We start from the raw sequence: 15,604 nt of genomic DNA, 5'->3' as shown, positions 1-15,604 counted from the left end.
GTTACAGTTCAATCAAGCAGTCTGGGTTGTGTGGCAATTTTATCGCACTTCTATGAGCATGTCACAGTCTGGAGCTCTGGATAGCGATGGTAGAGGCGCCAAAGTTCTTCCCATCACATGGCCGACCAGGAATCTCTCCCATTCTTAGCCACTGCCATTGGTGTGTGTTGGAAGGTTTTGCAGGTAGATACTCAGTTTATTTGGACATGTTATGATTGCACCCACCTTAGCAATAAAGCCCTGGGTGAGACTCAAACCCAGAGCTCCTGGCTCAGAGGCAGGGATGCTACCCACTGTGCCACAAGACCTCCAGAATCAGAATGATACTGGGGTTTAAAGGTTTAAATTATGCATAAGCTGTAGCTTGCATTCCATTGAGTTTAGAATGTTGAGGTTTTTTAAATAATAAAGAGATTCAATAGGGTAAATGGAGGTAAATAATCTTCTCCGGTGGGGGAATCCAGAACAAGAGGACATAACCTTAAAATTATAGTTAGGTCATTTAGGAGGAAAATCAGGAAGGACTTGTTCACACAAAGGGTTGTGGAATTCTGGAGCTCTCTCTCCTAAAAGGCTATGGATGTAGGCAGTTAATTGAGATTGGTAGATCTTTATTGTGTAAGAGAATCAAGGGGTATGGAGCAAAGGCTGGCAAATGGAGTTGAGGCACAGATATGCATGATCTAATAAAATGGTGGAAGAGGCTCAAGGGACTGAATGGCCTCCATTAGAGGGTTGGGCACTGCTGAAGCAGGCAGATGAGCAGGAGGACGCCTCAATGTGGAGGTGCCCTTGGCCACCTGCATAGAAATGATCAATCACAGATCTGGCTGAGGCCTTTCATCCTTGTGGCCCAGTCATTGGGTCATAGAGCCTTCTGCTCTAGTGACATCCTGGCCATCGCTGGAAGGGCATCTCGATTGAGCTGGCAGCCTCCACATATGGTGGGGGGGTCACTCCAATGTTGGTAAAATACTGGCGCCATACACCGTGGTCCCACCCTAAGTGGGACCCTAGTTGCACTAATTGATTGCCCATCTCCATACAGCGGGAAGCCAGCTCAGTTCCCAGTCTACACTGAGAAAGTCCTCCAGAGGCTAGAATGTGGCAGGGCGGGGAGCCATTCTGGCATACCACCCCCACCCCCCCACCCCCTCGCCAACCCCCCGCCATTTATCTGTCACCCTGCCTCCAACCCCGTCTCCATGCGGCTGAGAACATTCAGCCTGTTAACTCTGTTTCTCTCTCCTCAGATGCTGTCAGACCTGCTGAGTATTTCTGGTACTTTCTGTTTTTCTTTCAGTTTTCCAGCATCCACTGTATTTTGTTTTTGTTCAGTTACCTGTTCCTCCCAAGCACACCACGCTTACCACATGCCTGCAAGCCATAGGAGGCAAAAAGTACCCATGCTATCTTTACAATTACAAATGGATTAAAACATGATTGGTACAATAATACAATTACATTTTTAAAATGTGTTAAACGTAACTGAGCATGACATTCTGACCTGTGGGGTAAATTCCTTAAGAATGTCAGAAATAGTAGCTGCAGTAGGCCATTCAGACCCTCAAGCCAGCTCTTCCATTCAATACGATCATGGCTGATCTGCCTGTGGCTGTAACTCCACTCTCCGTTCTGTCCCCCATAGCCCTTGACTCCTTTGTAGATCAAAATTCTGTCGAACTTAACCCTAAATATAATCAAACAACCTCCACTGATCTCTGTGGGGAAGAGAATTCCAAAGACTAATGACCCTCCAAGTGAAGAAATTCCTACATATCTGTCTTAAATGAGAGACCTCTCATCTTGAAACCGTGCCCTCTAGTTCTAGATTCCCCCAGGAGGGGAAACATCCTTTCAACATTCACCCTCAGAATCTCATTCTATCTAATAACCTTATTTAATACTTCTTACTTATCACTACTAAGCACCCCTTGGCCCCATCAATAGTTTAAAAAAGCATGTATTTCTCTCAGCTCTGACACAGGCAGAGATGCATGTTTTTAATCTGATTTTGTTACAAATTATACTTGAAAACTGATGCACTTGTTGGTGCAGAGTTTGGCTGCACATACAAAAGTTTATTGCAGTTGCATGCTCTGTCCGGCCTGCGGCCAACGTCCAGGGTGCTGCACAATATCTGGCCTACGGCCAGTGTCCAGGGCGCTGCACGCTGTCCGGCCTGTGGCCAACGTCCAGGGCGCTGCACAATATCTGGCCTCCGGTCAGTGTCCAGGGCTCTGCACGCTGTCCGGCCTGTGGCCAACGTCCAGGGCACTGCACAATATCTGGCCTACGGCCAGTGTCCAGGGCTCTGCACGCTGTCCGGCCTGTGGCCAACGTCCAGGGTGCTGCACGCTGTCCGGCCTCCGGTCAGTGTCCCGGGCGCTGCACACTGTCCGGCCTCCGGTCAGTGTCCCGGGCGCTGCACACTGTCCGGCCTGCGGTCAGTGTCCCGGGCGCTGCACACTGTCCGGCCTGCGGTCAGTGTCCCGGGCGCTGCACACTGTCCGGCCTGCGGTCAGTGTCCCGGGCGCTGCACACTGTCCGGCCTGTGGCCAACGTCCAGGGCGCTGCACACTGTCCGGCCTTCGGTCAGTGTCCCGGGCGCTGCACACTGTCCGGCCTGCGGCCAACGTCCAGGGCGCTGCACACTGTCCGGCCTGCGATCAGTGTCCCGGGCGCTGCACACTGTCCGGCCTGCGGTCAGTGTCCCGGGCGCTGCACACTGTCCGGCCTGCGGTCAGTGTCCCGGGCGCTGCACACTGTCCGGCCTGCGGTCAGTGTCCCGGGCGCTGCACACTGTCCGGCCTGCGGCCAACGTCCAGGGCGCTGCACACTGTCCGGCCTTCGGTCAGTGTCCCGGGCGCTGCACACTGTCCGGCCTGCAGCCAACGTCCAGGGCGCTGCACACTGTCCGGCCTTCGGTCAGTGTCCCGGGCGCTGCACACTGTCCGGCCTGCGGTCAGTGTCCCGGGCGCTGCACACTGTCCGGCCTCCGGTCAGTGTCCCGGGCGCTGCACACTGTCCGGCCTGCGGTCAGTGTCCCGGGCGCTGCACACTGTCCGGCCTGCGGCCAACGTCCAGGGCGCTGCACACTGTCCGGCCTTCGGTCAGTGTCCCGGGCGCTGCACACTGTCCGGCCTGCGGTCAGTGTCCCGGGCGCTGCACACTGTCCGGCCTGCGGTCAGTGTCCCGGGCGCTGCACACTGTCCGGCCTCCGGTCAGTGTCCCGGGCGCTGCACACTGTCCGGCCTGCGGTCAGTGTCCCGGGCGCTGCACACTGTCCGGCCTGCGGTCAGTGTCCCGGGCGCTGCACACGTTCTGAATAAGCCGCCCCCTGCCTGGGTTTCGTGGTCCTTTCCGAACCCGGGACAAGGGGGAGAACAGGAGATGTTTCAAACCGTTGAAATTGGAAACCAGAAGCCGAGGTCCTGACAGACTCTCTCTCTGACCGCTGTCCGGCCGGTCCTGAGACTCCCTCTCTTTCTCTCTCTGGCCACTATCTGGCCGGTGAGGGGCGGGGGTGAAGCGGGAAAGAGCAAGAGAACTACAATTCCCAGGAGACCATGCACGGGTGTTGTGACGTAGACGAGGTGGATGTGGTGACGTAATGGGCACTCAAATCAGTCGACGTCATGGCATTCGTGACCACGTGATTGTGTGGACGTGCGGCGCGAGGGAGACGGAGCTGGAAAGTGACCGGAGAGTGGACGTTAACTGGGGGCCGGAGAGCGGAGGCCGGACATTAACCGGGGGGGCCGGAGAGCGGAGGCCAGACATTAACCGGGGGCCGGAGAGCGGAGGCCGAACATTATCCGGGGGCCGGAGAGCGGAGGCCGGACATTAGCCGGGGGCCGGAGCGGACAGTGAGTGGGTCCGCGGTGTGTGTGTGCGCTGAGGGGCGGGGACGTGCTCCCTCATCCCGGACCATGCCGGGGGACAAGATGGCCTCCTCCCTGATCCAAAAGATCGCCCGCCAGGCCCGCATCACCTTCAAGCTGCTGCCGCTGGCGGAGGCCGGCCCCTTCCACGACAACCTGAACCGGCTCAGCTCGCTGCTGGAGAAGGTGCAGCCCGAGGACCTGAACCTGGGGCTCAGGAGGAGCCAAGGCCCCCGGCACGGGCCCCCGGTCACCTACATGCACATCTGCGAGACTGAGTACTTCTCCATGGGGGTCTTCCTGCTGCAGAGAGGAGCCTGTATCCCGCTCCACGACCACCCGGGGATGTACGGCCTACTCAAGGTGCTCTACGGCAATGTGGCCATCAAATGCTTCGACAAGGAGGAGGGGGAGGCCGAGCCTGTGGCTGGAGCCGCGCCCGGTGTCCAGTTCAACCCGCCCTTGCTGCAGTGCCAGCAGGCCGCCCTGCGCCGCTCTCTGCGGGGCTCCACCGAGGTGCTGGACCAGGCGAGCAGGCCCTGCCTCCTCACCCCGCTGCACAGCAACATGCACCAGATCGACGCTCTGGACGGGCCCGCCGCTTTCCTGGACATTCTGGCCCCTCCTTATGACCCAGAGGCGGGCAGGGACTGTCACTACTTCAAGCTGCTGCAGACTGTGTCCGAGAACCCGGGGAAAGCCAGTCCGCCCCCCCCTCCGGAACAGGAGGCCGTGTGGCTGCTGGAGGTGCCGCAACCTGCCGACTTCTGGTGCGGCGGAGAGCCTTACCCTGGTCCCAAGGTGGTCCCTGATCGAGAAGCTGGCCAGATGGAATAGTAATGTACTCATTTACTGTCCATAACCCTTCACCGTCTCTTCCTCAGACCCCACACTTCTTTGCATGCTTAGTGCTCTTTATTGTTGCAGAGTCAGTACTGTCTTAGTAACTTGGTCCAAAAACTGACAAAAAAAAACTCTACTGGAGAGAAAAGGAAACTTTGTGTGCCTGGACCATTCTGGTTAAAAGTGACAGAAGTGTCTATTCGTTAACACGTTTTATCTTGATAACCGATCTGCCCAGCTTTCTCTTAAGATTGTGGGTTGCAAGTCTAGCACTTAATTCGTAAACATCCCGATGGTTTTATTGACGGTGCAATCTGTCACTTATCAGACCTTGTGTTTGGATGGAATACAAACTGTATGAATGTGCCCCCACTCCCACCATTATCTCTACCCCTTCAGAAGTGGTGGTTAATTTTCTCGTTTTTCAAGAACGTACATAGTTTTTGAGAGCATGGGTTATTTGTTTTCCTGGTAAGAACAAAACACTATTGGCAGCAAAATACTGTTAATAGTCAGTTATTTCTTGTAAATGTGTGTAACCAAATGTGTTTTCATGCAGAACTCTGTTTAAATGTTTTCCAAAGCAGTCGCCAATCTGAACTTGACAGCCACCAGAAGGTACAGGTTAGCAAACGTCTTATACGTTTGTCACTTCACTTCTAACTAATTGCCTCCAGAATCTTCCCTTCCTCCAACCCCTCCCACCAAAGCGCCGCTCCATCTTTTTCTTTGCCTTTGTTAGATGTGCATACAACTTTGGCGCAAGTCTTTTGCGAAAGGGAGTCGTTGGGAGTTCAATGCCCTTAGTGTTTTCCAGCAGTAGGAGCCTGAGTTTGTCTTGTATATTTACTGTGATGCTACGTCAGATGCATTATCAAAGAGACTGTTTGCACTGAGGATTCCAAAATGCTGACCTTAGCAAACAATCTAATCAACACAATCTCAGTTATTCAGACAGCATCTGGAAATATAAATTGTTGGGGAGCAGTGGTAAGGAAGAAATTCTCACTGACAAGGTCCATAAATCTACTGTGAAATTGCAAGTGTTTATGGTATGGAGCACCTATAGGAGCTGCTTTTGTTTGGGTTTGTATAAACTTCTCCCTCATTATTGACACTCATATGGTGGCTTGATTTTCAAAAGCGACGTCTCAACAGGTTGGCGACAAGCATTTGGCACATTTAGTGTGATGACTGTGACTGCACTATGAAGATCTGCTTTAGAATTAGTTGTCAGGATTTCTTTACGTGTAAATTTTTTTTTAAAATGCTGGGAGCTGGATTTTCTTGTAAATCCATAATACAACACTGTCTACTTGGAGTGACTGCCCATACATAAATTGTAAAAACTAAATGTAGCCATAAGAGGGAAACATAACCAAAGGCTAACTTTATAACCAGCAACACCCTAAGAAGCAAAGGGCTGAGGTTTTCAGATTCATGTTGGCCTTAATTCTCAAACACACCGCTTCAAATATGGTATCCAATAAAATGGCCAATATGTCATTTGCCCACCCCACCAATGGCCAGCTTAAAAATCCTGCACCACGTCAGGTGTTCCCTTTTCGACCCATACATGCCGGAAGCAGTTCAGATTTGAATTTGCAGCATTGTACTGCTTTACATCTTGAGTATGATTCTCTGTGTGCCTCTCCCCATAATAAAATGTTCCCTTTTTGATTTACTGAGTTCTGCATTATTAGAAATATTTTTAGTTAAAATAATGCTCTATCCTTGGAGGAATGGAAATAATTTTATTGCAGAATCTGTGAAACTGAAGGAAGATGGAAGTGGGACTTATTTAAATAAGCCGCAAAGTTGTCATTTCAGAATGGTTCAGTTTTGGTGTAAGCATAGCATTATGTACAAGATGTGCAGGTAGTTTTGCGTGCTATGGTTGTATAATCTTCATAATGCAATGTATTAGGTACCCAGTCTGCACTGACCTTTGTGGCTTCATTTGAAAATACAGGTGTAGAAAAAAATGTTTAGCCATTTAATTTCATTCAGTGTTGTGAGTAAAATGAGGTGTGTAAAATATGATTTCTGATCCACTTGGCTGACTGAATTATGCTGTTTGCTTTGGTGGAATGAAAATCATATTTAACGCTTTATGTATTATCCTTTGTACCATTTCAAAAGTATATGGCAAAGGCTATTCAGTTTATTAGAAAATATTCTTATGAGCAATAAAATGTATTTTGATTTTACTGATGCTGTATTCTTCAAAATGTTAATACTGCAACTTTAAACATGCAAAGCATTGTGCTAAATTCAATATGGTCACCCATTTCATAACTTCTTACAAATTCGCAAAGATTAATTCTCCTACTTTGGCAACACAGTAACAATATTGGCTGTTGCCAGGTAGTAACTAAAGCGCTGTTGGCACAAAACCATCTAAACACCGGAGGTTTTCACCCAAACCACTCAAGCTGAGCACACAAACCAAAAGCAGTGTTGGGTTAACCGCCAGTAAAAGAAAGTACAGACCAGCTCAATGTAGACCCATTTTCCAGGCAAACCATACTGTGCAAAAAGCAAGTGATTCACATTATTGGCTGGTCAGCTGCCTCATTAGACTTTTAAGTGATGAATGTAAGTTCAGGATTTAGGAAATAAACATTTCTGCTTCAGTAAACTTTTATGCTATCAGTAAACACTTGGGTGAGGCCTAGCCAACAAAAACTTCACTCTGCACTGAAGCATCATAATTTTTGCATAGTTGAAAGACAGCTTATTTTAATACCTGTGTAGTGATCAGAAGACAAGCACTTAAGAGTTAGTATGGTACAAAGATATCATTTGGTACCTTGAAATTATGCAAAGTTTCTAAGATAAATTTGGTTAAGTTGTAATAAGAGGCATTATCAATTTTCTTGAATTAATGTAAGACTTTTAACGGCAAGCTTTGCACCCAGCACATACTTGAGAACCCATTGCACATCCTGGCCTGTGAGTGTCAACTTGGCTCAGTGGTAGTTTTTTTAGTCCTGAATGAGAAGGTCATAGGTTTGAGCATATTATCCAGGGAGTGCTGCACTGCCAGAGGTACCATATTTCAGAATGAGATATTAAACAGACCCCCACCCCCGTCTGCTCTTGGGTGGGTGTAAACATTTGAAGAAAAAGAGCACGTTTCTCCTATCCTGGACAACACACATCCCTCAACCATCAAATTAATTGGTCATTTAACTTGTTTCTGGGGCCTTTGAGAAGTAATTGATTAACTAAAGTACTGAGTTATCTTGACAAAGGTACCCCTGTACCCCACACGTGCGAAATGGTTCATTCATTTTGAGGCAACAGAATTGGAAATAGAGCCTTTCAGTTTATAGTACTTGTATTCTAAGCAGATGATTTTGATTCTGATCAACGGCAGTCACTCAAATTTGCCTGTTGCATCTGATGTCCCAATTCCTACTTGCCCCACCTAAATTGTTAGATCTGCAGTGTTTTCTCCTGTGTGCATGATCAGTTGCTCCTAGGGAGGTGTCAGCTGTGGCTCAGTTCATAGCACCCTCGCCTTTGAATCAGAGGGTTGTGGGTTCATGTCCCACTCCCGGAAACCAAGAACTGTGATTGTACTCGAAAAGAGTTGCAATCTGTGACTTGATAACTCGAAAGAGTATCAGTTGCTCCTATAATCAAGGTTTTGCTGAAAAAAGAGAGGTGCTGTTGAAGCTTTTTGTCTTGCACTCAAACGTAACATATAGATACAGGACAGATTCATGAGGATATCAAATCTAAAGGGAGCAACAAGTTATACTGCATGACAAGAGTGCTGATTGGTTGGCAGTAGACGCTGGTAGAGGTGTTGTCATGGAAAATGCACCAAGGAACAGTGAGCTGCCAAACTTTTGTTTAAGTTCAATCCAGGCAGGCTGACTCCAATTGGTCAAGGCATTGTCATGGAGAATGAACCACAGAATGGCTGTGTCCCAAACTTTTGTTTAGTTGAAAAAGGCAAATGCTTGGACATGCTCTTTCTGTTTGTAAAGGACAGAGCTGTGTGTGAGAATATATGTCGCTTCTGGCACGCATCAGAGAGCCACACTGCAAGCCCAAATGATCATAAATTTGTTGTCAGTGTAATTATTACCACAATCGGGACTGTGCAGCAAGTGCTGTCCAATCGCAGAATCACATCTGATATTTGACACTAATGTTTTTGAGTTTTGTGGCACAGGCAGTCAGTATTTTGTTCTCTGGTGCATTCTCCATTGCAATGCCTCTACCAATCGGTCATTTGGTCAACCAAGCAGCACCCTCTTCTCATGCAGTATAAATTGTTGTTCCTTTTAGATTTGGTATTCTTGTGAATCTGTCCTGATGAGTGCAAGATGGAAAACTTCAACAGCAAGCCTTTTTTTTCCAGCAGTACTCAAGTTCTGTACTACCAAACAACTATTTAGATCAACGTTTCATGCTTGACCCCTGCCTATTCCTCATCTATATTATCCATTACTTGGGGTCAGCTCTTGTGTGCTGAAGCCTTAACATCTCTGTCAGAGAATTAATATCAGATCGCGGTTACAGTGGCTGAAGCTATTCCAGCTTGTGCCAGAAATATTGAAAGCCCTATTGCATTCTTCCTCTGCTTAAACTGAACCTAATAATACACATCCTAGGTGTTTGGATTGATCCTACTCTTCAGCAGTAAAAGCAACAATTTACACCTGCAACTTTGCTGCCTTTGTCCCAGCCTCATTCCTTGGTGCTTCTAAATCATTCAGCCATATCTCCAGGCTCAGATGGTGCAGTCATTTCTACTTAAAAATAAAAGTCTTGAGCAAGTCCCAGCACATTATGACAAATCTAAATCTTCTGTATCCAGTCTTGTACAAAGTCATTCTTGCTGCTCCAGTCCTTGGCAGCCTTCACACGTTCATGGTCTCCCAGTATACTCATTTCAAAATCTTTGGCCTTGTGTATAAAACTCTTCATGCTTCAACCCCACATTGCCTCTGCAAACTGAAGCAACCCAATGTTCCTGTTTGTATCATCTGATTCTCTGACTTTAGCCTGCAGCATGACCTCTTCCTTCCCAGCACCATCTGTGGCAAAATCTAACCATCACAGCTTTGTATTCTGAAATTATCTCCCTAAACCCTTCCATGTCCCTTACAGCTCCCCTATCTTTCCCATATTACAACAGTAACTGCACTTCAAAAGTACTTAATTGGCTTTCAAGCATTTTGGGATGTCCTGAGGCTATGAAAGATGCTATATAAAAGCAAGCCTTTATTTTCTTTTGAATACATTTAAGTAGCATCACAACTCTCATGTGGTTTAAAGACGATTATTTTGAAGTCCAGTGATTATAAAGTGGACAGCAATGTCCCACAAATGAGCTGAATGAAGTGTCAACCTGTTATTGCCCTTCAGTCACCTTGTGTTACTCCATGCTCTGTTTTCAGTATTTTGGGGTGTTCTGCTATGTAACTACTGTACAAGTGAAAGCTCATCTTCCCCTCAGTTCCTCTTGATTGTCAGAGAGAGATTTTATGGTTTTCAAATGTTTCACTTTGGGAGCTTATATGACACCGTGTCTGTTGGAGGAAAGGGTTTTGTAAGGGGGTATACTGGACAAAACTGTCTTCTGAAGCCCACCTGCTTTTCTGCCTTACTATCTCCTTCCTGGTCTTCAAAAGCATCTTTAAGACAGCTTAGATCATGCTTTTGTCCTGCTGCTGACCCTATCTTTTGTTCAGCTTCTCCCCTTCCACCATCCCAGTAAACATCTCTTTGTAAGTAAAGAACACTAAAGGAATGAGTTGTTTTGCAAAAAAATATAAACTTATAAATATAAATTGAACAGCTCCAACAGGTGAAAATATACTGTGCCTGGCACAAACCATTGTTATAGTTTAAATGAATAAAATGGGTATAACTGGTTCTGATCTTTTCATAGGTGTAGGTTTTATTGAAAAGTTGACTTTGATTAAAAATGTTTCCAAAAAAAATTCTGAACAATTTTTACTCTATTTTAACGCATGTTGTATGTTTCCTACTGGGAAATGTCAACTAAAATCAATTGGCTAGTGATGGAATGAAAAATAAATTTGAGGTTGTTTCAGCTGCACAGCCTTTTGCTTAGAATGGTTTATTTGGTTTTCATTTAGCCAAGTGGTAAATTGGAGTCTTAATATAGTATATTTCAAACATTACCTGATTGTTAACTCAAGGAATCACACCAATCAGTATTCTGGGCCAATATCTTGGCCTGGGTGTCCAAGAAAGTAGTCTCAATTTACTGTAGTTCAGAATCTGAAATTCTGTAACCGTGTGCAGTAAAATCTATTCAGGATATCAATATTGTTAAATGTATAACAGAATTGCACTGTGTATATCCAAGGTTTATGTTAAATAAATGAGAATACAAATCACAGCACAATTTTACTGTTTTTTATTAACATTGAATGTTGTACCATTTAAAATATAGTCATGCTGAAGTGACTGCAGTATTCTCTTCTCCAGCATCATTGTTTACAAGTTGCCTATTTATATATAAATGACCTTCTCTAGAATGCTATGAGTTGAGCCAATCAAGCCAACCATGTCCTTAAACAAAACGGCTAAAGTTAAAACATCTTAATGCATTCTTGCAACATAAAGAATCTCCTTTACGGTGAAGAGCTTTTTTGGGGAAGTGAAGATGACTAAGTGACCTGCAAATAATAAAAATTTAGTAAACTTATTTACATAGTTTAGATCTAGGTATATTGATTCAAATGCTTCATCTATGCAAAAAGTTTTGATCTATGTGAAAACCATGATTGCTAATGAACTAAGGAGTTACTTTACCTTCCCTCAGAGGTGGCTCAATCCTCCCCAGAGCACTTAATTCTGGACTGTGTTAGTCAAATGATTGGTTCACTGATTGGTTCGCTATCGCTAAACATTGGTTAATGAGTTTCAAGTGCAAGAGAATTGCATGATACGATCAGCATGGGGGATTCAAAGTTAGTTTCTCCCCCCCCCCCCGCCTCAGCATCAAGAACAAGTATTTTTTAAAGAAAGGTTGCTTCTGAATTCATTTAGATGTTTTGAGAGCCAGCTGTTGCCAAGTAATAGAATAGGTCTGCGGGCTTCATTGAATCAGTGTTTTCTGCCTGTTAAAATCCTTGAGTTTTGCTCTGATCTCTACAATTTGAAACCTACAATTGTTTGAGAAGATCTTGGCTATTGATTTCATCAAGGAGTTCAGATAAATCTTGCCAAATGCTTTTGTAACAGAAAAACCACATTAGAAATATGCACAGTTCACATCAGAATTAGTAAACTTACCCAATTAATCTTAACCAGGAATAACTGGAGAATAGAGAGGGAGAGAAGGGGAAGAAAAATGACTGATAAAAATGTAAAGGACTTTCATTTAAATAGCACTTCACAACTTCAGGACCTCCTAGAAGTGTTTCACAGCCAATTAAGTATTTTTGAAGTGTAACCACTGTTATCATAGGGGAAATGTGGCTGTCAATTTGTGCACAGCAAGCTCCCACAAACAGCAACAAGATAATGACCAGATAATCTATTTCAGTGATTTTGGTTGATAGATATTGACCAGGACACAAGGAGATCTAAAATAAAAATGGTACTTGCTGGAAATACTCAGCAGGGCAGGCAGCGTCTGTGGAGAGAGAAACCGAGCCAACCTTTCCAGTCGATCTTTCAATAGCACTTCTGATGAAAAGTCGTGGACCTGAAACATTAACTATTTCTCTCTCCACAGATGCTGGCTGTCTTGCTGAATGTTTCCAGCATTTTCTGTTTTTATTTCAGATTTCCAGCAGTATCTTGCTTTTGCACCAGAACTTCCCTGTTCTTCTTCGCATAGTGTCATGGGATCTCTTATGTCCACTTGAGAAGGCAAACTGGGCTTCCAGAATAATGAAGAAAGAATTTGCACCTATATAATGTTCTTCATGACTTCAGCATGCCCAAAGTGCTTTCAAGACCATGAAATACTTTTGAATTGTCATCACTGTTGTGATGCAGGCAACAGGGCAGCCAATTTTCAGAAATCCCTTTATAGTTAATTCTACATTTCCCTCAAATCAAAATAGCTAAATGTTTAAGGAAGTACTGACTAAAGACTCCTATCATTGGCCAATTTTGTCATTTAATTAGGCAATCCGGTGGTCCATTGACTGTAAACGAACACTAGAGCAATGTTGTCCAATAGAAATCAATGTACGCACAGGTATGGCTGAGGCAACACTTTTAACCATGTGCACCAATTTTGGTAGATAATGCCATGAGCAAATACACACTATGAGTAAATGTACTTTTTATATATTTAATTAACAAATATCACCATTTAATGATCAAGGAACTAAAGCAATTGATCAAAAAAACACAATCTGCTTTTCACCTTAACATCTTACAAAATGCATATTATGTGGATAAAATCAATGCCAGTCATTTGTAGCAGTGAGTTCCAGGTGTGATTGATAATGGAATTATCAAAGTGTCACATAGAAAATTTATTCAAGCATTTATTTCTAGGTCAAAGTTTCAAGTTTCCCCACATTGTGCATTGAGATCACATGCCCAACAGCTTCCAATATTTGCTTTTATTTATTAACGAAGTGCAATTAGCCTCATATCCCAATTAGCCACATGTAGCTGGTGCTGTGTTGGATATGACTAGTTTGTTTGGCTTTCTGCCACTTAAATAAACAGGTTCTGTTCAACAATGGCAACCCAGAAGTACAAAAGTTAGTAGATTCAATGTGCTGTGAAGACATGGAGTCCACTGCTGTAAGTAACGGGTTGATTTTATTCACACAATTCGTATTATGTTTCTATCTTCCTTTCTGCATTTTGCTGAAGAAATCTGCTTTGGAGGAGACGTCTCAATAGTTTGGATCATGAGTTCTGTTTGCTTTAGTTCATAAAGATTATTTTTAGATAGACTCTGTTTGCTGAGTGGCTAGACTGTTTGCTGTAGTGCACTGTTTAAATTAACTGCTGTGCAAAAACTTACTGTAAAATAGGCAGTTTACTGTGAGTCCTACCATGCATTTCCAATTTATTGGTTGACACAGTGGTTTCAAAAGACATTTCACAGTTAAGCAGAGTCAAACCTATTCTAACATAGGCAAATTTGTTTTACCACATCTCATTGGGTGGTTCTTTCCTCTCTGGTCTTGCCATCCCTGACTTCCACTTTCTCAACAGCAACAAACTAGGAATAAGTGTCTTGAAATAAACTATAAAACACTAACTCCAAACTAGGTGTAAATGTAGGAAAGTTTAAACTTTATAAACAATGACTCTTACACAGTTAGTGATTTACACTTTCTATCTCTTCACTTTTCTGTTTCCTACAAATGTAAAACGATGTTAAATTGCCAAATACGCATCCATTACACACAAAACAGTGTTCTGAACTATTAGCTGGCCTGCAACTGACCCCAGCTTCCATTGCAAGCGTCCTCGGTATCTGCATCTCCTTGCCTTAATAGATCACATGCCCTTATTCATTTTTATAACTTTGCATGGCATGATGTATCTGCCCTTATAAAACAGTAAAAAGAAAGCATTCTAATGAAAGGCAATTGACATGAAACATTTACTCTGTTTTTCTCTCCACAGATACTGCCAGAACTGTTGAGTTTTCCAGCATTTTTAGGAGATTTCCGTGTGTGTGTGTCTATAGATGAATTAAATGGATGGAAAGTTACCAGTTGATGGTGCATATTCCTGAAGTGTAACTGGAGTGCGAAAACAGAATATGAATGAGTGAGTTTTCTAGCTGGGATTTCCTGGTTCTCTGCCCATGATTTTAAACTGAATGGGTCAATGAGCACAGAACGCCCCTCCAATGTGGTCATTAATACAACACATTTCTGTAGGTAAATAACAACTAGCTCCTGAAACACTTAAATGTTTATTGTTTAAATGTTTCTCAAGAGCCCAGTGTAAAAGCCCAGTAAAACTACCAAATTCTGTAAAATATATAAAAACATTTATCTATATAATGCCTTTAATGTAATAAAACATTCTCAGGGTATTCTACAACAAAATAAGACACAGAACCACATAAGGAGATATTAGGTGAGAAGACCAAAAACTTTATCATAGAGGTAGGTTTTATGGAACATCTGAATGGAAGAAAGCAAGGTAGAGAGGTGGATAGGTGTAGAGGAGGGAATTCCAGAGCTTAGGACAGAGGCAATGAAGGCATTGCTACCAATGGTGGAGCAGTTACCATCAGGCCAGAATTACTAGTGCAGCTATTTCAGAGGGTTGTAGGGCTGGAGGAGATTACAGAGATGGGGAGGGGGAAGGCTACAGTTTAAAAGGAGTTGAAGACAATGACAGCATTTTAAAATAGAGGCATTGCTTGACTGGCAGCCAATGACAGTCAGTGAGCACAGGGGTGATAGGGGAAGGAGACTTTTGTATTTATTCTTTCATGGCGTGTGGGCTTTACTGGTTAAGTCAGCATTTATTGCCCATCCCTGATTGCCCTTGAGGAGGTGGTGGTGAGCTGCCACCTTGAACCGCTGCTGTTTCACTTGGTGTGAGCTAAGACCTGGGCAGCAGAGTTTTGGATAACCTCAACAGGAAAAGAAGCCAGGATTATCTTTGCATTCCAGAATGATCCTGGAATAGTGTGCACTTGAGAGCAGGACCCAATAGTGCTTTATGATGTACAGCCAGATCTGGTAGCGGATGGCTAAACAGATGTCTGACATATTCTTTCAAGTCTGCATCACCTGGACTTAAGGCAGCAGAGAAGAGGGCTGCACTGGGGGAACAGCCAGGGTGAGGGTGAATAAATGGTTTTATGGGGGCTAGGACATCAAAGGTGGAGGTGAGCATGTGATTGAGCAAATCAGTAGCTGCAGAAACATTGTGGTGAA

The 15,604-nt window shown here is 44.5% G+C and overlaps 1 protein-coding gene across 1 annotated transcript; it reads left to right on the top strand.

Moving 5' to 3' along the window:
• The first annotated feature begins 3,604 nt into the window (after positions 1-3,604).
• On the top strand, positions 3,605-6,937 carry LOC144695019 (2-aminoethanethiol dioxygenase-like). Its single transcript, XM_078565882.1, has one exon. It carries the CDS (start codon positions 3,933-3,935, stop codon positions 4,719-4,721), a length of 789 nt encoding a protein of 262 aa, XP_078422008.1. The 5' UTR covers positions 3,605-3,932; the 3' UTR covers positions 4,722-6,937.
• The last annotated feature ends 8,667 nt before the right edge of the window (positions 6,938-15,604 follow it).

This window comes from Cetorhinus maximus, chromosome 20 (assembly GCF_964194155.1).
Source record: "Cetorhinus maximus chromosome 20, sCetMax3.hap1.1, whole genome shotgun sequence".
NCBI classification, from domain to species: Eukaryota; Metazoa; Chordata; class Chondrichthyes; order Lamniformes; family Cetorhinidae; genus Cetorhinus; species Cetorhinus maximus.
The sequence above is the reverse complement of the archived record's forward strand: the minus strand, read 5'-3'. Positions and strand labels throughout refer to the sequence as shown.

What these genes read in the sequence shown, in the direction of transcription:
- LOC144695019 (XM_078565882.1), top strand. Translation starts at nt 3,933, where the DNA reads ATGCCGGGGGACAAGATGGCCTCCTCCCTGATCCAAAAGATCGCCCGC.